At 39.3% G+C, this 22,416-nt stretch overlaps 1 protein-coding gene across 4 annotated transcripts in view; it reads left to right on the top strand.

The window, feature by feature from the left end:
- LOC136858420 (importin-11) overlaps positions 1-22,416 on the top strand; it is a 403,457-nt gene that overhangs the window by 348,956 nt on the left and 32,085 nt on the right. For all 4 annotated transcript variants that reach the window (XM_067137950.2, XM_067137948.2, XM_067137949.2 and 1 more), the window contains exon 15: positions 10,885-11,042. In XM_067137950.2, coding sequence (XP_066994051.1) covers positions 10,885-11,042 — 158 coding nt within the window. The remainder of the gene's footprint in view (positions 1-10,884; positions 11,043-22,416) is intronic.

The raw sequence follows: 22,416 nt of genomic DNA, 5'->3' as shown, positions 1-22,416 counted from the left end.
AAAAAAAAAATACTACGGAGTATCTGCATGTTCACAAGCTCAGCATGTTACCAGGGCAGATGTGGTGATGGGTATCAGTAGCAGTGTAATTGGGTAATAAGGGTCAGGACAAAACCACCTAGGCAGAAATAGAAAGGTGCCTACATGTAAAACCTGATATTTTTTAGATAGCACATGCAAGGATGTGGGCTGGAATTTTCCAGGTTATGTTAGTGAGGAGTATGTATCATGCACAAGTCGTGTCCATTTTCCTGCCATGTTTGTTTGTTATGGGGGATCAGCCTTCTTGGCACTGCGTGATTCCGTGCGTGGGTCCAATGGGTCTGGACTTAGGGACTACAGGAAAAGTCCCATTGTCCAGCTGCCAGTATTCCCTGGTGCCAAGCCTCCATTTACGGAGAAGGGATAAGCCAAGCCTGCTGTGAATCTGGGCCTGACGTCTTCCGTAACGTCTTCTTTGTCTTCTCTTATCCCTTGGATGTGTCCCGGTGTTGCGGTGGTGGTCACTCATGTCACTTCTATTCTAGAGATAAACATACAAGAGCATACAAGTTGGATAATATAATGATTATTGTACACTAAGTTTGAATGCGGTCTCAGGGTTCCACTCTCTTGTCGCTGCAGCCAATCTTATGTGATTGTTGTCTGTGTGTGTGCTCCTTGAGGTGCAGGTCGCTTGTTTTTCCCTCGCGTTACTGAAACATACATTAACATAGAGATACAGGAGAAGGAATACTTACTATATACATGTATACATGTTTGTTTTTTTTTGTGATATTTGAGTGGTGCTCGTTTGTATATTTATATGTTTTTGGTGTGGTGGACACATTAGAATGGGTGGGGTGAGCCCCTTATCTTCTATTCCTGTGGCTGAACAGTATGTGTTTTGACATGGGGTACTTTCTGAATTGATTTCGACCCTACCTTCCAATGCCCCTGATTAAGGGATTGATTCTGTTGCCCCACGCCTTGGTGTACATTCATAGCGTTTGCTTTCTAAGATGTTGTCTTATAGAGCGAGTGTTTGTTAGAGTGCGTAGGTCCCTTATTGACGTTCTATAAGGGAGTTTCACCACCATGCGCAGGCATTTGTTCTGGATATGTTCGAGGCTGTTAATGTTGGTTTTGGCCGTGTATCCCCATGCTGGGACAGCATACATGATGGTTCACCTGTGCAGCATTTTTGCCTGCTGGCTCCTTCCTCTTTGTGGCCTTATTGCTGTTTCTTTTCATATTGAGAATAATTAATTTCCTCGAATGGCACTTCACAACTACACAAAAATTCACTCAAGCCCACTTTGGAACTTACTATATACCTATTAATAGGGGCCTTATTTTTTGGTGAAATAAAACTGTTGATTTTGGTGTTAAAACTGACACTATTTCGGTAGGTATTTCGTGAAATAAATTGTTATACTGATCGATGTTTCCTGCGAAATCTTCCTTGTAGTAGCGTATGGGGTAAATGTAACTAACTTTGTGATAAGGGGTTTTAAAATAAACTATTGTAATGTATCAGTGTTATTAAATCTTAGAAAAACCAACTATGCAAATTGTTATAGATAGATATACAGTATATATAATTCACTGATACTTCGAAATGAAGTTAGGTGATCTACCCTGTGATATATATATCTATATACAGCCTACATTTTTAGACGTTGAATTACTTGTCTCCAAAGTACAAACTAAGCATGATTTCAATATTATCAGGATACAGAGTTGTGCGACAGTCATAAAGTGTCTTTGTGTAAGTAGAGAACCTTCTCTCGCTAACCACATTATACGTCGGAAACCATAATGCTTGCGAACACTTGGATGCAAATTCACTGTGGTATTTTATAAAACCTCCTAAAACTTTGCTAACACTGTTGGGACACAGTCGTTGACTGGCCATTTTTCCCAACAGCTCAATTTCTTCTCAGGGTATCTGATTGTCAAGTAAAATCTGGAGATTTTACACTAGGTTTCGCTTTACGTGAGGTCGAAGAGAATGGCGATCCACGGTAAACTTATCTGCGGTCGTTTGATATAGACATACTATCAGTTCATTATTTCTCCGAACTAAGGTACCAACGACGTGAGAACTCAATATATTCAAATTGGGTAAATCCCATTCGTTAGTTCGCATATCTTATCAACTAACTTATCAGCTATGTCAAGATGAAAGAATTCATAACACACCAAATTATAGAAAAGCACAATAATAGTATTTATTGAATAAACAGATGCCCTATGAAATGTAATCTGATTTGGGTAGTATTTTTGTCTGGTATTATTTACAAGTAAAGTTCAGAGTCAGCGCTGGCTCGTAGGAAAAGAAAATAAATATGACGTTAAGTTATGTACATCAGTTCCGTCATGAATTCAAAATCGAATACAAATATTTACAATTAATCACTGGATTCTTACGGTCTTCCTTGAAATCAAGTCCTTGAGACGACACCAATATCAATATGTTGTTAGGATTGCTCAGTTTCATTATAAACCTAAGCTAAATAGATCTGAGTAGACGTACAGTTAATCTGAAGTGAATGTAAGATCAACAAATAGATCTAAGCTTGGAAATAATTCTGAATTATAACTTCGAACTTTGTATCTCAATTATATTTGAATTATGAATAATATTTAAATTATACGTTGCAAATCATAAATCTGAACTCATTTATTTGTTCTTTCTTCAATGTTGCACATGGCTAACGATTTACGGACTAAGGTATTTCCCCTAGTGCCTGTTAAATCTGGCTTCTAGCCTATCATTTCCCTAACCATTACTCATTGAAAGAATGTAAATTCCAACAAACTCCGTTTCAGGATAAATAAGCTATCTATCTAACTTCAACATAAGTTTTTGGTCGACATACACACGTATTTGAGGCTCAATATGCCCTCTCTCTGTTATATTCCATAACATTTCTCGTTTAGGCAAGTTACTGAATTCTTATGCGCAGTCGTAATGTAAATAATACGTATTTGTACATGGGAATATATCACCGCATTTATGGGTATCCTGAATGCATTTGGTCAAGATCATCGTCATAAAACATATAATAATATTCTCGTGATTGGAACAAAGCCTCTACAATTGACATATAATCCCGTCATAAATTCAATTCTACTTCAATGAATTCCATCCATACCTTGGTTTAGCTCATCTCCGCGGTGTGGTCAATTTCACGTACCTGTATCCTTTCACATAATTCCTTCCCTATAATAAGTGTGGCATGGCATATCCTAAGCTGCAGGCACTCCTTGGCCTCTACGTAATATATTAATAAATCTTCGCATTTCATATACAACAACATACTTCGTCGAGTTACCACAATTGTAACCATATTTCCACATTCATTTAACATCTTAACTATCATAGCCTCCATAACAACATGTCGCGATTATCTTCACTTTACCATGTCAAAATGCCACAATTCCTTTCTCATAAACGCATTTCAAATCGCTATTTATCTTAACCCTAAAGCTGAGTTCAATGCACTTATTGCGAAGCAAAGAGTACGTGATTCTATGCATTCATTACCACCGCGCATACCAACGTGACAGACATATAGCATAACAAATATGAATTCATTGCAATTCCACAATGTGTCATTACTATCAGCTGTTATTAAAGACACTTCTTTCCACTTGTAGTTACTCACGAGTTATTCTGACCAAAATGCGGTGATGGATATATATAACATACAAGAATCTTATTCTACACTGCTTAATCGTATTACTATGGACTTAAATATCTCACACATCACTTTCATTATTCACTTGCACTTTAAATTCTGTGGTTTCTATAACCAACTTATCGGCACATGCCAAAAGCACCTGTGTACGCGAACCAAAAACTATGTAATTAAATAATGTAAATGACTTAGCTCGCTTATCGTTACATGTGGTCCAGCTGTTCCGCCTCCACTCGGATGTAGTTGGCTCTGCGGTCAGGTCATGGGTTGGTCGCCTGGTAGGTCCTCGGCCTCCTCCTCATGGGTTGGTCAACTGGTTTCCCATTGCCTTCCTCATCATGGGTTGGTGGTCTGGTTTCCCATTGCCTTCCTCATCATGGGTTAGTGGTCTGGTTTCCCATTGCCTTCCTCATCGTGGGTTGGTGGTCTGGTTTCCCATTGCCTTCCTCATCGTGGGTTGGTTTTCCGGTAAGGATGTACTGCTCCCCCAGCTCGGTCCATCATGCGTATTTAGCAAGCCATCATCATGCTACTTCTGTTAGCAACAAAAATGCAGATTTCAGAGCAGTAAATAGCCATGGTATGTTCCATTCGACGATAATAATTACTCAATTATTATTATTTCCTTTGCTGCTCTCAGAGGTGAATTTAATTTCGTCGGGTTTAAGTTCTGCGTATATATATCTATATCGGCTGCTTCCCGCAAATGTCGAAAAAATTGCTCTTCTTCTCTTGAAACTAAATTCAGACAGTCTTCTTCCCGTATGAGAATCTTTCTCCTAGGTTTCACTTGCTTCTTCCTTGTGGAATGTAGCTCAGTTGCTGTCGAGATCCTCCCACGCGTATTTCGTCGTATCTTGCCTATTTTATATTTTTTTAACGGCTTTCTTTCGTCGGCTGGTGAATTACGTCGTTTCTTTACTACGACGATCCCTTTTTCTCAAGTAGTTCTACTAAATTTTTCCTTCTTCTTCAAATTACTTAGCGCGTTCACCAATTGCGTCTTCACCCTCCAATGAAAATTTTTAAGATGGAGTTTTTTAACAATCCGTTGTCTTCTATTTTTTTTCGTAAAAAAAAATTCATTTGACAGTCCACTGTCCGTAGTGCCTTCAATATATGACCGTTCCGTGACGTGTATGGCCTTCATATAATATCGCATTAGATATCTGTTCCTTGCATCTTATAGATCACTCGGCGCCATTTTGAAAGCTGTCTACGAGATGTAAATGGGCACACTGTGTTCTTTCATTTCCTCGACCAGATGTGCTTTCATTGCATTTTTCAAAGTCATATAGCTCTGGAAGATGTTCATGGATATGCTCTTTTTCCCCGGTCGGGGATGAGTAGGTCAGATGGTTAAAGCGCTGGCTTTCTGACCCCAATTTGGCAGGTTCGATCCTGGCTCAGTCCGGTGGTATTTGAAGGAGTTCAAGTACGTCAGCCTCGTGTCACTGGTTTACTGGCATGTAAAAGAACTCCTGTGGGACAACATTCCGGTATCTCGGCGTCTCCGGAAAACGTATTACAATAGGCCTACCAATACCGTCATAATTTACAGTAAAGACAGTATTATTTAATCTTTCCTTTTATATTCATTCTCTTCCTCATGCCAGAATCATCCTATTTTTTCCAGAGGAATGTTGGCTTGCAGGAATGCTTTTTTTGTGTCTATTACAAATTGCTCTCTGTAATTTTTCAACACCTTTACGATCTGTAAAGTATCGCCGATTGTTATTTGCCGCTTAGAATTATATTAATTAGCTTCATTCTGATTCTCTGCAGTGTATATCGCACGTTTCAGCTTTACGAATATTACCGACACACTATTAATACATTAGAATCTTTCTTACAGCATCAAATACATAGAACCCCTCACTGTTGTCTTCTTCGGCCCTCGAAAAACCTGTTATGACTTCAGTTTTCGGCATTTTTATACTTAAATGTTAAATATTTGCCGATAAATGTTTGTAAGTAACGAACTCTCATTGCGCACTGCTGTTTCTACGACCGGTCTTGTATCTTGTTACGAACACAACGCTATTTGCTGTAATCGATAACAGATATTGCATACCTGCCAACTTTCCCGATTTAGGCGGGAGACTCCCGATTTTCGACAGTTTTTCCCGCCTCCCGATTATTCTATCATTTCTCCCGATTTTAGCTTATTTTTTGGTGAACTTCAAACATTTATTTTCAAATCCCGCAGTTTCAGCTTTTTTACGCCAGTGAACGGAAATCCTTCACTCATTGGCCGCTTTCAAACGAAACATCGACGTTTATGAATGCGAGAAATGTTCGCGAATGTACGAAGTTTATTGAAACCTTTATATCGCGACGCGTGTATCGATTGTCAATCTCTCGTTCTGGCGTTCTATGTTGGTGTTCGTTCACATCAGTTTAGTCGATTCCATTCTCTTTGGTCGATTCTAGAGACTCGTCGCTAGATATTGAGTGTTTCTTAGTAATTTAGTGACAGAATTTCAATGATAACTACTATAACTACTAGTGACTTTTCTAGAGATTTTACGAGCCATTTGGAGACAATTCAGACTAATTTTTATTTATCTCGATATAAATAAAACAAGAGTTTTGTCCGTACATTGCTCACAATTTAAAAAGAATGATATTTGCGTACCGGTCGCGACCATCCATAGTAACAGGGGATATGCACGTTTTAATTTTCCGTCATTTCTGTCTGTACGTACGTGCGTACGCACGCTCATCACGAGAAAACGGCTGAAGAGAATTTAATGAAAATCGGTATATAACGTCGGGGAATAAGTCGCTACAATCTAGGCCATAAATAATTTTATTCACGCTGAGTGAAATGGTAGTTTAGGGGAAGGCCTAAAATTTAATTCTCAAATATTTATGTTATTATTGGCCCTATCGATAAATACTACATAACTAAAGTTATATATTATAAAATTTCCTATCATTTACGTCTTATACATTTTTACCGTACCGGCTATGTTGATAGAGATATTCATGGACTCGGATTTTTTTGCTAAGTCCATATCAGCGCCGGGGTACGTGAAAATTGGTGAACAGAATTTTATGTAAAGTCGCGGAATAAGGAACTACAGTCTACGCTATAAATAATTTTATTCACTCTGTTCAAAATGGTAGTTCAGGGGAAGGTGCCAAAAATTTAATTTTTAATTACCTATCTTACTGGTCATATTGAAAAGTACTACATAACAAAAGTTACAGAGAATACAATTTCCGATTATTTATGTGTTATTAAGTTTTACCGTACCGACTACAATAATATTGGTGGTGATGGTGATTAAATTGTGAAGATAATTATAAGAATGAGAAAAAAGTCATGAAGGAACAATTGTTTAAATAACACAATAGATTGTCATGAAAGAAAGGAGGATTCACTTGACATTGGATGCTCTAAATCACAGATTTGGAAGAAAACTGAGTGTGAAGGCCTCCGATATAGAAAGCTCATAAAATTGATCAGCAATAACATTACATTGACCATTGTTTGTTGTGATGTGCTTTGTGTATTCTGCTGCCATTTATCTCCGATAGATAGGATTACTGCTGCATATTGAGTATAACAGCCTGCCTTAATATTGGCGGGAAGTAGCTGGGGAGTAGGGTGTTAGATCTCTCTCTTCTTTAGCATGCCATTCCTCTGGTTCATAAATGTTATGATACTACTGTTACGTAACACACTGGATCTGCATAGTATTCCAGCTATTCAATCCCTACTCTGAGGCAGTGATTGGAATGAGCAGTGTGCACACTTAAACGGAATAATTACACAGGAGTATTCGCGGCTGTCTGCAGCCTGGTCATTCTAGTTCTGAAACTTTTGAACTGTTAGATCGACACCGTAGTACATTTCGCTAAAAGTGAGAAAATGTGCTGTTTTCATTTTATCGAATATTTAATATGACAACATTGCTTTTTATCGCAACATTCATACTGGCGTCATTGTAATGACCTATGTTGACTTTTGTTGGGAAAACTATAAGGACAGTCTTTCTGGCAATTCCGTAGCGAAGCACGGGTTCATCAGCTAGTTATTTGATCCAAATAGCATTGCGCTTTGCATTATCGCACGGGCACTTGGTGCAGTATATTAATCTATGCATTTGCTAAGTAGCCTGATGGCATCTAAGTGCATGACTGATTCTCACATGCGTTCATACTATTTTCAGCAGGCTTATCAGGGACCGATCATCTCACTCACATACTTTCTGTGAGGGAATAGAGATGTGTAATTTTTAGCCTTGTAGTCTCGTATAGCTACAATCGGGCTTTGAGACAATAAGTATTATAAATATATTGTAGTACTGTATTGTGCAAGACATGTAGAATAAGCAGTTTTGATCAATTGTATCTCCTGATTTTTCCTGATTTTCATATCAAAATCTCCTGATTTTTTGTTTTGTAAAGTTGGCAGGTATGTATTGATTTTTATCGACTGCCTTAGAGATCGCGGAACTAAACACACATACTTTTGATACACAGTGTGCACCACTTTGTGTGCATTTGTGTGGAGAATATACAGCGCTATCAAGCAAATGAGAAGGAAACTACGATAGTCAAGTTCTCAGAAGCATTTAAACATTTATTAGAGAGCTCTTCCAGTGCCATTTCGCATTTTTCGAGCCAAGTGGTGTGTATTTCGTGATTATTTGCACAATTCGTGCAATAAATCAAATTTTGCTATATTTTGCAAGTTCATTTAGCTAAAATACGGTAGTTTTAGTACTTGGGAAGTCATATATAGACAAGAAAGAAGATATTAAAAAACTCGTGCATATCGTTATTACCAAAAAATACGGTCCCTACCTATTAAGCCAAGTTTTACACAGATTCTCAGATTCACACTTTAACTGGGAGCACACTTAATCGAATCTAGAAATGTTCTGCCATTTGCATGGTTTCCTCATGGCACAGGTCAAAAATTTCAAGGCACTAGCCACATCTCTTCATTTCGTGTTCCTCAGTCATCATCTTCGAAACTTGCCAGTAGTCCAGCTTTTCTGACAGAATTTTGTAGAGAACTGACCTTGAAACATGTAGAAAGTGAAGTGAAAGGGGATATTATGAACCATCTGTTTGTTTGAAGGGGGATGTCAACCTTGGGCACAATATCGTCTCTGACCAGAGATGGCCAACCAGAGTGTGGGTCATCATGAATGTTCTCCCAACCTTCCTTTAATAACTTTACCCACTTTTAGACTTTTCCATAACTTATAGCATGGGGTTCGTACACTTAGAATCTTTGCTAGTGGCACGTTCCTTGCTACCAAGAACCAGATAACTGATCATACCTCTCACACAGTGGGCCGCTCGATTGTCTTAATGAGTTTCATTAAACACTACAAAGCAAGACTACAATACCAATGTGGCAAACGAGTGTGTGTCTCTCTCTCTCTCTCTCTCTCTCTGAGCCTGGCCACATGAGTTCAGGTTGGCTTATTCAATCGTGACTGTGTGATAGCATTTGAGCCTGTCTGATCATATTTGAAGGTGCTCCTGTCAGTAGATTTACGAGCTTGTCAAGGAAATTCTGAGGAATAACATTCCAGTAAATCAATGTTTCTGAGTACTTCAAGAGTAGTTGGGGAGTCATAAAATCAGTAACATTATTACCGTAGTTTCCACTAAAACACGCAGTATACAACATAATGTGAATCCAAAAGATCCCTCAACTTTATAGACTTCAATTCACAAAAAACTAGAACATAAAATAATCGTATACAGAAAGCTCACTCTGACTGACACCATGTTCCACAACAAGTTTTACCATCTACCACAATAAAAGCAATTGGCATATTACTCGGACTTGACAACACACCACACTCCACAGAAGATTCAAGTGAAGAACTTCATACCTTCAGATTCCCAAACTTAGTAAGTGCTAATGGTTACTCATTGACAGCTTTCTTCTTAAAATAATGAACAATAAACACAACACAAGCTGTGTGTTTAGAGGTTTCACAAATCTTGAATTACTGCTCATACAAGACCCACTTTTCATCACACATCATGATACATTCAAGTACATGCTTGTTCTGGTGATGAACTAAGCGGTTCTTGTAGATATTGACTTACTGCTGCTCTTTGTGAAGTGTCTTCTATTCCTGCCGTACCCAGATGTCTATTTTCTACTATTTTCCTATTTGCTGTAGATGGTCAGAAAGGGAAGGAACTGTTGCACAAGTTTCCTAACAATGGTGTTTGGATTTGCTCCACATTCCTATATATCCTTGACGCATATTCTTTGCTTTCCTCTTCTTAGACACTCAGGTCCATAGCACAGAATTTTAAAACCGGCAAGATACTGTTTGTTCAATAGTTGTGTCTACAACCCATACCTTCACCACATTACAATATGTTTATATCACCATGTGTGCAACGAGTCTGAACTCGTACAACAAAGTTACCCATAATCAGGCTGTCCTGACATGTTGCACAGTAACATATCCTGTAACACCAGGTATACTTGGTATGGCATAAAGGTTGCCCGTTTCATTGACCTAATATGGGTGGTGCGGTTTCATCGCTCCTTCACAACAGGAGGCAGAGAAGGTTAAAGTTGGACATTGTACAGTGTGGAACTTTATTTCCCAACAACACAGAATGTAAGAATATTATATCAATGATTCTTAAGAAATCAAACATAGTTCTGGCAAAAAAGAATTTTAAAATTTTCATTCATCAACATGAAATTTGTTGAGATAAGAAGTGGATTTGAAGCTCGCTTTCAACTATTTTGCTATGGTGTTTTCTTTAACTCCATGGAAATGGTGAGATAGTACTGATAAATAATCTTGGCATCAGTCAGTGACGAGTACAATGTTTCATAGACACTATTGCCACTTTGGTGATCAGACCTCGATGCTCAAATCTCTTAACTTTATACAAGAAGAGGAAGAAGACCCCTTATATTTTGATATACAGTATATGATGTTGTGTAAAAACATTCTTCAGTTTATTCCAGGTGTTTGTGGGGATACTGGAGCCACCTTGGTTCATTTTGGGTTTTGCTCAGGGGTCTGCCCTGATGCCATGTGCTTTTTTTAGGTGCAAGTTCCTTCACAGGGTGCCCTCATGATCCACCAGAATTCAAACCTTGGCCGTGTTGGTAAAAAGCCAGCAACTGCAATTGCCCCATGATTGTAAGTTTGCTTCTTATTAAGAAATGAAATTTCTCCCATTTTAGGTGTATGGTGAGGTGGTAATTGCATCCTGTAATGACATGCTATCCGACATGAGGTCAGAAGGGATAGTTATGACCATGCGGCTAGTAGAATTGTGCCTACGAGCAGCTCCAAACATTGCAACAGAGGTTGTGAAGCCAATGCTGCCACGAATATTTGAGTAAGTTTTATCATTTTCCAGCTAATATGTTGCTTTATTTTAGTGAGTAGATGGCCTGTGTGAAAGATCTATGGGTTGGAATAAAATACTTTCAGATGTATTAAAATTTTAAGGATTTATATACCAGTTAATTTTATGAGGATAATGAGGTGGTAGAGAAGGTTGTTAGTGGAGTGGACTATGAAATTAAAAAGGATCTAGATTTATAGTTAATGAAGAGGAATAAACAAGCGACAAATGAAGTCTCATACATATATATTGCACCGTTCCTGCGTCCGGGTAAGGACGCACAAGATCCAGGCTAGCTCAAATTATGATAATAATTGTCATTTCATCTTTTACGGGCTATGAGTTCCGACTGAGAGAAAAGAACACCGATTTATACTCGTGGATATGTCCAACTCACGCAGAAGGACGTCTCCTACTCATTTTCTTAGGTAGAATTCCCTATACTTTATCAGATCGCCAAAAATATAAGTGCCTACAGCTAAGGAACTACTTTAAAAGTCATTAAAAGGTGGTTTGATTTTTGACATATTTCATTTATTATGAACTAAGTTCAATCAGTAGTAAGATCATCATAGTCTCTTTTTGGAATAAAAGTAACGAGTGTCGAACTATGCATTTATCTTGGAGTTCATTTCTGGTAAACATTAAAGTCTTTAGAAAAAAAAAAAAATGAAATACCCAATTAGGATGCTCGAAAAACAAATAATCATGACCTTAAAAGATCTTAATTGAAGAATTATTTGATTAAGTATATAAAATTTCATTATTCATCCGTATTGAACCAAGATTACAATTTATTAAAATTCGTATCCACCTTATTCAATACCAAAAATGTTGTTAAGATGAAATTACAACATGTATATTTATTTTATCAGGACTAGTTTCGACGCTTTATATTGATATTTATTTTAATAAATTGAAGAATTATTTGTCTGGAAAATATCTAGTTGAAAAGAAAAGAAATAAGTTAAATAAAGGTATCAGATAATAAAAGTATTGGATAATAACAATATCAGATAATTAAAATATTAGATAATTAGAATATTAGATGCATCTAATGAAAGAAAATGAAAATTTACATCACAACATACTATGTACAGTATTGTAGATTGAGGATTATCCTAGAAAAATGTAGGATGCAGTTTCATATTTGGTCATAAATCTATTTTTTAAAAGAATTTGGAATCACATCTTTCCTAACTGAAATCTCAAAAAAATTAAATTCAAATGTTCTGTTTCTCTCATCTCATTTACGTTAATTTATGGACATGCGTTAATTTCTCTTGATCCACATTCTTTGTGTCCAGATACACAACCAAATTAACCTGGCAAAATATCCTCATAACATTCATAATATTTGACAGATATTGTATTTCAAGTTATGCTCATGTTTCTTGACGCTTCATCTTGCATCAGCATCAATAACCCCCCTTTAAGCCAATGTATACTCTTAAAAAGATCATGATTAAACATTACATCTAGAAAATTAGGCAAATTATTCTCTTAACTTGAGGTCATTCATAAATTCAAGTGCGTATCCGTGTTATGGCACTGTATTATCAAGTGTATGTAATCATAATTCCATCAAAATATATGATAATTATGTGGTCTACCTTGTGCAAAGACTCTACTTCAAATTAATGACTCTTATTTGTACAGTTAAGTCACCAGTGATATTGGGTACTGCCTTAGAATAAACTTCAAAGTCTGCCTAACATGTGAGAAAAATTTTATAATTAGAAGATATACATGTATGTCAGCTAATTTAATTTCATCCTCCTCATTATGAATCATTTGGTGATCTTTAATATAAATGTCAACATACGGACGGCATTTAGATCGCATTCTATCCTACTCATGGCTTACTCATAGATAAATAGTCGACTGAAGACAGAATAAATTCACTAATTGCTTCAAAAATACATAACTTGGAACATTGCTTCCATAACAACACAACCATGACCATATTCACGAAGTACAATATCTATCACCAACATTAATTACCATATCTCATACCATAACTCACATTAAATAACCCTCATTTCACATTTCAAATAAATATCACATTTCACTTTACAGTATATGCATTATCACATTCTAACTCGACGTATTTCTTACCGTCATCATGGTTCGTGAACTTATCTACTCTGTCATAGTTTTAATCCATTCATAATTCCAGAAGATATTACCACATCCTTATATATAGTAAGCACTTCCTACATACGATCTCCTTTCTACGATCATTCGGTACAGTAATGTAAGTTCTCATGTATGCCTAACTTCTATCTCAACGTCATATGAAATTCACCAATAAATTAGAAATTAACCTCCTCTCACCTTACACAGACAGCGTTACGAACGAAGGCTTTATTATCACTGGATGACTGTACCCTACATGTGGATTTGACGTTTAGGCTTGATGAATACCTTACATCCTTTAACCTAACTTTGGTAACCATCTACTCGTATATAATTATCGCACTGACACTAACTAGAATAGCACTTTAATAAAAAGAGAATGAATAAATTCTTACGTGTACATTGGACTTAAAGTGAACTTATCTTTGCTCTGCAACTCGCATGGTCATCTCATGTCCGGGTGGCTGGGCATGTGGACATAGCTCCTTGCATTTTCCTTAGGTGTTTGGGAACATTCGGGACCGTCTCATCTGGTTACTGGTCATCGTGGGCCGGCAACGTCATCCTGAGCTGCTTTCATCTGGTTACTGGTCATCATGGGCCGGCAACGTCATCCTGCGCTGCTTTCATCTGGGCAGCCTTGCCTTCATCTTCTTAGTGCATCATGGTAGTAGCTTGAGCAGTTGGAACAGAATAATACATCGTTTCAGTCAATGTCGTCATCTTGTGGCTATTTTCTGTTACTATTTGCCTATGATAAATAAACGCCGTTCTTGGAAGAGTTGATATCAAAAATATTTTAACAGTCTGCGATAGGCAAAGGTAATTATTCCACTCAAAATGTGAAGAGTGCTTCTTTATATATACACTGACTGACAGAGCAAATGCAACACCAAGGAGGAGTGGTTCGAAAGGGATGAAAGTTGGGGAAAAAACAGAGTCGGCACGGAAGAATAATTGATGTTTATTTCAAACCGATATGCAGGTTACACAATGCGCACGGCATCGACTCAGTAGGATGTAGGACCACCGTGAGCGGCGATGCACGCAGAAACACGTCGAGGTACAGAGTCAATAAGAGTGCGGATGGTGTCCTGAAGGATGGTTCTCCATTCTCTGTCAACCATTTGCCACAGTTGGTCCTCCGTACGAGGCTGGGGCAGAGTTTGCAAACAGCGTCCAGTGAGATCCCACACGTGTTCGATTGGTGAGAGATCCGGAGAGTACGCTGGCCACGGAAGCATCTGTACACCTCGTAGAGCCTGTTGGGAGATGCGAGCAGTGTGTGGGCGGGCATTATCCTGCTGAAACAGAGCATTGGGCAGCCCCTGAAGGTACGGGAGTGCCACCGGCCGCAGCACATGCTGCACGTAGCGGTGGGCATTTAACATGCCTTGAATACGCACTAGAGATGACGTGGAATCATACGCAATAGCGCCCCAAACCATGATGCCGCGTTGTCTAGCGGTAGGGCGCTCCACAGTTACTGCCGGATTTGACCTTTCTCCACGCCGACGCCACACTCGTCTGCGGTGACTATCACTGACAGAACAGAAGCGTGACTCATCGGAGAACACGACGTTCCGCCATTCCCTCATCCAAGTCGCTCTAGCTATTTCCTTTTCTCAATGTTCTTGCTGATTATACAATCCTTTAGCCGTTCTAAATTGGTGATATCGGCTAATACGTCGTCTAAGGAGTGTAGTGTGACGTATCACAGTGGAATCTTTTATATTTTCCTGAGCAATTTAATTTCGCGGAGTGAAATATTTTATACCACTAATACTGTAGAGAACAGCCGTGAACAAATATTTCTTTCGGTCTTGGGAATAGAATTCCTATGTGATGATATTTTCTCCTTCTGGTAGTCGACTGTGACGTTCTTCTTATAAGCAAGTTGGGTGAATGTTAAAATTTTCTATAACAATAACTCGTAACAATCTTCATACGTCATTCTTTTTATCACCGCCTTCCATGTTCCGTTCTTTTGCCGAGCACTTGACGAAAATATTACTACCTCAGTTTGTAATATTGTCAGACGTTTCAAAAAAATTGTCGTTTTGATAATTTAGACTCCATTTTTGTTCCAGTTGTATCTTTTGGAGAACAGTGAAATGGCACTATATATGCACAATCTGATGAGTCATTGAATTAGAGATACCTGGCTAGTAGCCTATAGCACCTTATTTTTTCACCCTGATGATCGTGGCTGTGCATTGTGGCATGGACTCTACAAAATACCAGAAGTGTTGGGAAGCCAGACTGATCCATGGCTACTACACAACCTTCCTTAATGTATGGAGATTAATTGGGGATGAGTTCAGGGTGCGCACAATGCTCTCAACAGTATTCCAGATGTGATTAATATGGTTGAAATATGATGACCTTGTGAGCCAGGCAAGCATCCTTATATCTGTAGTGTTCACTTAACCAATCGGCTACAGTTCGGGAACGATGAGCCAGTGCATTGTTTTGCTGTAAATACAGGTCTTCCGCAGGGTGGACATTATCTGATAGCAGGTTCCTGTATTGTTCGCCAACAAGGGGATGTATACGAGTCACATTTCAACCGAAGTGAACAGTCCTCATACAAGGATACCACTAATTCTGGCATGAACCGTACCCTGATGGAGAAAAGGACTCGTTGCCTCACATGCTTGACAATGCACTTGTACCCTGTATTTCACATGACCCAACTGGTACATCTGGCCGGCCTTCCTCAGTGATTCAAGAGTCCAATGGCTGTGCTGCTTTACCCGTGTCAGTTTCTTTTTTACAATTGGCTTTACGTCGCACAGACACAGATAAGTCTTGTAGCGACAATGTGACAGGAAAGGGCTAGGAGTGGGAAGAAAGCAGCCGTGGCCATAATTAAGGTACAGTGAGGGAGCTCAGTGTGTCAGTCTTTGTGCCTTGTGATGAATGGTGAGCAGAGGTACCGTTGGAATGGCCCCTATATCTGTCACCAAAAATCTAGCTACAATCAGATAAGCTGAGATGTCGTGTTTCATCCCTTCTGTGCTCATTTATTACTCACTCTTCCAGTACGAAATCTGACATCGCAAAACATGCTATTATGTACTGTTAAATTTGCTGGGCTGGCCCCAGCACTATTATGCCAAAACAGCAGATATCTCTAATTCAGTTGTTCATCAGTGTACAGTATATACACAGACAAGGTAAGTCATTTAAAATTATCACCTCAAATAAGTTGTAAATCATTAAAGTTATCAAAAAATAATGTTTTAACTTTCAGTTAAATTGTCAAAGGGCTTATAATCAAACTTGCAGTATATTTCCAAGGTATAGACATCCACAGTGATTAAGGTACTACAGTCAAACTTCGATAGAACAATATCCAGGTGACCTTAAAACTAATATTGTTATAACAGGGTTATTTTTTTAGTTCCGTTTGGGCCTGCTATGGACCACGTGGTTCTTATCTCTAGCAGCTTTCTTCTTTGACCAGTACTCCTTCATTCTTGCACTGTGGATGTCTTTTCGCTCCTGAGTCCATTTCACACCTCCTCCCGGACGTACTGTTTTTTCTGTTAGAGACTAGAGAGAGTTTGATGTTCTGATCAACGTTCTGTACCTATTCCTGTCATAAATTTCATTGGGAGCAATGTCCAGTTCTTGAAGGTCTTTTCTGACGAGTCTTGCCCACTTGGCATTAGTTGCTTTCCCTCTAGAGATGGTGTGGAAGATTCTGGAGGTGAGCCTATGATTGTCCATTCTCATGACATGACCGTAGAAGTTCAATCTCCTCTTCCTCATAGACGTTGTAATGCTCTCCAATTGTTGGTACAGTTCGTTGTTGTGCCTGATTCTGTACTTGCCTTCTTCTTTAATAGGGCCCATGATTTTTCTCAGGATCTTCCTTTCCTTTAGCTCCAGTTTTCTAAGTTGCCCTTTTCTTACCATGTTTAGGCATTCTGAGGCGTATAGTACTGACGGTCTCACTACAGTAGTGTAATGCCTGATTTTGAGGTTAAGGGAGAGGGATTTGGATTTTTACATGCTCTTACATAGGTGGTAGGCATTTTCCAATTTGATGCATCTGCTGTTCATGGCCTGATCTTCATTCATGTTTGGGGTTATCCATTCTCCTAGGTATTTGAAGGAGTTAGTCCTTTGTACTGTTTTGTCCCCTCAGTGGGATTGATTTGGGTGCATCTTTGATATTGGTGATAAACTGTGTTTTGTTGATGGCGATCTTCAGCCCTACTTTAGCTGCTATGTGGTCAAGAGAGGATAGTTGATGGATAGCTTCCTCCACACTGGATGCCAGGAGTGTAAGGTCGTCTGCAAAGGCTAACAAGTAGGCAGTTAAAGAGGATTGGAGATAGGCCATCCCCTTGTCTAACACCTGTTTTGATCTCAAAGCTCTGGGACAGTTCCCCTCTGAATTTGATTCTGGCTGTAGTGTTGGTAAGAGTTGCTTTCACTAGATTCAAGGTTTTCTTATCTAGTCCCAGTTCAGCAAGTGCCTGGAAGAGTGACTCTCTATCTACTGAGTCGTAGGCCTTCTGAAAGTCAACAAATGTTGCCACGTAGGGTGAGGCACTTAGGTTTTTGTAAGTGATGATGGTTTTGAGGTTCAGGATTTGTTCGGCGCACGACCTTGACTTGCGAAACCCAGCCTGGTACTCTCCGATGCAGGAGTCTAGTTGAGCCTCTACTCTGGTGAGTAATACTTTGGAGAATATCTTGTACGTCACTGATACAAGGAAAATCCCTCTGTAGTTGTTGAGATCTGATTTGTCGCCTTTTTTGTGTAACGGGTGGATGATAGCTGAAGTCCAGTCGCTAGGTAACGTTTCTGTCACCCAGATGTTAGATATGATTTCATGGATACTTTGGATTGACTCCTCATCAGCGTATTTCCAGAGCTCTGCTATGATTCCATCCTCGCCCGCTGCTTTGTTACATTTCAATTCTGAAATGGCTTTCTGGATCTCCCCCTTTATAACAGGGTTATTGTTATAATGAGGTTTTGTTAAATAGTGACTACTACAGTACTGTATCTACTGCACCGAAAAGTTCAGTATATACAGTACTCTTCTGAAGAAAATGTACATTAAAATACAATTAATGAAACACATTTCGTTCACTCCATTTATTACTAGAGTATCTTACTCTTTTGTACAGAAGAATTCACTTATTTTCCTTAGTTTCTTTTTCCTTAATGACTCTCTTGTAAATATTGTTTTTATCTCCTCTAACATAATCAATTGTTCCGCTGAACACTGGGGGATCGAAGATGCTACTTGCTGGATAGTTTCCAACTGACCGATTAGTTCCATCAGAGGAGGAGGAGGAGGAGGAGGATCATTCACACTTACCACACGACTGTCATCATCAGAATCGTCAACAGGGAAATCTCCCTTTAACTCTTCGATGATAGATTCATCGGTATATGCTTCAAACTCCAACTGACATATATTCAACCACTGATACATTTATGGTATTCCCAGTTACTGCTGAATACACCTCAAGATCACTTTGAACATCATTTTGTATTTCTTTATCCACAACATCATTCTCACCAACATCTTCACTTTCGGAAATCCTTACTTTTTTCCCAGCAGTTCACAATCACATTCAGCTCTACACTGTTCCAGGAACTAGCAATCATGTCACAAGCCTGCTTCACATTGAAACTGTATGGGTTGTCCACCTTTCTTTCGATGTTTGCAATCACATGTTGAACTAGACGTGAACGGTATTTCGTCTTGAAGTTCTTAATTACCCATATCTTGTGGCTGAAGGATCGAAGTACAGTTCGGGGGGAAGTAGCATAGTTCTACATTCTTCAACGCTGGCATATTGTTATGCGCGCTACAATTATCCACCAGCAATGCAATTTTCTTCTTCTTTCTTTCTATCTCTTTATCAAGCGAAAGCATCCACTCACTAAAGAGAGCAGACGTCATCCATACTTTTCGATTTGCCTTATAATTGACTGCAAAAAAAATCACATTTAGTATTACAAAAATTTAAATTAATGTGGTAGAGTACAGTACTGTATGTACCTACTCTTCATGCATACTCATAAAATGACTACAGTAGGTACTGTATCAACTTATGAATTAAAGGAAGGTAAAATAAAATGTATGTACTCTTACCTGGTAAGCTTTTTACATTTTTGAAGCATCGGGGATTTGCTGATCTTCCAATCACCAATGGTGTCAATTTATGTGTCCCAGTCGCGTTGCTGCAGAGAAGAACCATGAAGCTTACTTTAGATTGCTTCCCTCCTTTACATTTTTTAATGTAAGTAAACTATTTTCTTTGCATAGCATTATAATTAGTCTAGCAAAAGCATTTGATTACGTTGATTAGACCAAGCTATTTGAGATTCTGAAGGTGTATCTATACCGTGTGATTCTGGCATCAGCTGGTAAAACAATCCCGTCTCATCTGCATTGTACATGTTTTCAGAACCGTACTTTTCGAGCAGTTTACAAATGGTATTTTTCTGCCAACATCCTGCATCACCTAAAAGTGCCGATTTTTCTTCACCTGAAATTACTTTAAAAATGATCCCATGCCGCTCCTTAAACCTCTGCAGCCACCCATTACTTCCCTTAAAATTAGAATCACCAAGCAACTTAGCAAAATCTAAGGCTTTTTGACGTATAAAGGGGCCGTTAATTGGAAAGTTCTGCGCATGCATCTCGTTAAACCACCGTAGTGTAGCACTGTCTACATTGTCAGCAGCAGCCGTCTTCATTCTTTTTCTTGAAGGGTTAAACTTGCCACCTAGAAAACTTTCTTCAATTTCTTTCCGTTTTTTAAGGAACGTAGCCAACGTCGATTGTGCAAGTCCATACTTCTTTGCCACGTCTACCTGTTTCATCCCGTTATCATTGTCTGAAAACTTCCAGTTTAGTCTCTAAGCTTATCTGTTTCCGAATTCCAGCCTTTGTCCAAATCTCGTTAGCCAAATCCAAAATGTATTTATCGCCTTAAAAACATTTACAGATTGCACATGGGTATCACGTAAATAAACTTCGTACAAGCTCAACACAACACTCCTGACTGCAACTCAAGCTCAATAATGTACAGGCTACAACAGTTAACACTGTTTCAAACACAGGAGCTCTTTGACTCTTGGTACTTGCCGCTGAACACAGCTTGCCGCGGCTGTTCGCTACCTGCTTACTGCCAGCAAAGTATGTAGGGAAGCTTCTAAAAATACAGCGCTGAAGGTTGAGAGGTTTAACAAACAGTACGTACTGTTATGGTCAGATTCTTAGAAGCAGAAAATAGTAAGATCCTCGAAACTTTGTCTTCGTTATAACAGGGTGTTACTTCATTGTTCTAATGAGGGGTAATTAACATAGTAAATATAGGAAATCTGCCGGGACCATACAAAATGATCGCTGCACCCAGGTTCATCGTTGTATCGGTAATTGTTCTACGGAGGTTTGACTGTACTGTAATTTTTTTAATGTAAGTAAACTATTTTCTTTGCATAGCATTATAATTACTCTAGCAAAAGCATTTGATTACGTTGATTAGACCAAGCTATTTGACATTCTGAAGGTGTATCTATACCGTGTGATTCAGCCGCCCCTTCCAATGTAGTTTTATGCAACCTAACTAACGTGTGACATGGTTATAAGGTGGCTATTTGCCTCCAGGTGTACTATGTGGTACTAATGTCCAGCGAGCACATTTTGCATATGATTCTGTACGCTACCGACAGGTTATATCGTCCACTCGCAAAACATGATTCCTTGTAGCGGCATCCTTTGACCATGTAACTATGTTAATATGTCGTGACTCGCGACCGGGTGTAACGAAGAGAGGAATCAATGCATAAAACTAAGTAACAGTGCCGTAATTAATGTCTCAAACATTGAACTGTATGGCGTATGTACTCTCATCGTACTACCAGGATGTTACCAGCAGTGTAGCGTAGCGGATTTGGTTAGGTGTTAGCCTAGCAATCTACGGACTGTGCCGGCGGCGGTTTGAATCCTTCATCATTCAAATATTTTTGCTTCGGTATGATGTTTGAATATGTAAACACAGGCCCACGTGTGCAACATTCCAACAGTAGAACGATGCTGTTATTTATCTTGTGCCCTGCACATACTCCGCCGGTTAGGGCCTGAATGTAATCTCTGCTGTCATTCGGCATGTTTTCCACAGAGGAATACGTTGACATGCTCCTCATTTATGGGGAAGCAAGACTAAATATGTATGAGGCACTACATCTGTACCAGGAATGTTATGCCGACAGGCAACACCCAGCTGCTACAACATTCCACCATGTTGAAAGACACCTAAGGACAAGAGGCGTAATTTCCAAGCAGCCACCAGTCCGCGATAGGCCTATTACAAATGGGTGCAACAGAAGAGGCCATTCTGGTGGCAGCTTGTAATAATCCACACAACAATACAAGGGCGATTGCACAACAGGTGAACACCAGGCAGCCGTCGGTCTGGCAAATACTGTATGAAGATAAATTTCACCCATACCATCTTGAACTGCACCAAGAGCTCCATGGGCAGGATTTTGAAGCTCGAATGGAGTTCTGTCGGAGGATATTAGGCAGGCTGGACAATGATGCAACATTCGTATTGCCCAACTTGTCCTCAGATGAATCATGCTTCCACAATAATGGGAACATTAATCGCTACAACATGTACTATTGGAGTCCAGACAATACTCACTGGGTGCGACAGGTGGGCCATCAAGTACGTTGAGTAATGCATGGGTGGTGGGGAATCTTGGGGGATCGCCTTATTGGACCTTATTTCTTTGAGGGTCATTGGACAGGCCTACGCTACCTGCACTTTCTGCATCAGGGACTCCCACTGCTGCTGGAGGATGTGCCCTTGCACGATCGTTTGACGATGTGCTTGCAACAGGATGGAGCTCCGCCACATTCGATTTGACCCATTTGTAACTGCCAGGGAAATGGATAGGACGAGAAGGCCCTGTTTTTTGGTCTGCCAGATCACCGGATTTAACGCCATTAGACTTCTTCTTGTGGGGACATTTGAAGAACGTTGTTTACACTCAAGCACCAGAAAACCTCGACCAGCTCTGGCAACTCGTCACGGATGCCTGCCGAGCAATTACACCTTGAAGACGATCTACTGGACACCAGGCCCAAATGTGCACAAACCAAAACGGTCCTCACATCAAGCATTTGCTGTGATAAAATATTGTCAGGGCAGTTGTGTTCCTATTATTTCCGGTCCATTT

This window comes from Anabrus simplex, chromosome 1, assembly GCF_040414725.1.
Source record: "Anabrus simplex isolate iqAnaSimp1 chromosome 1, ASM4041472v1, whole genome shotgun sequence".
Taxonomy (NCBI): Eukaryota; Metazoa; Arthropoda; class Insecta; order Orthoptera; family Tettigoniidae; genus Anabrus; species Anabrus simplex.
This window is presented reverse-complemented; position numbering and strand designations above follow the sequence as displayed.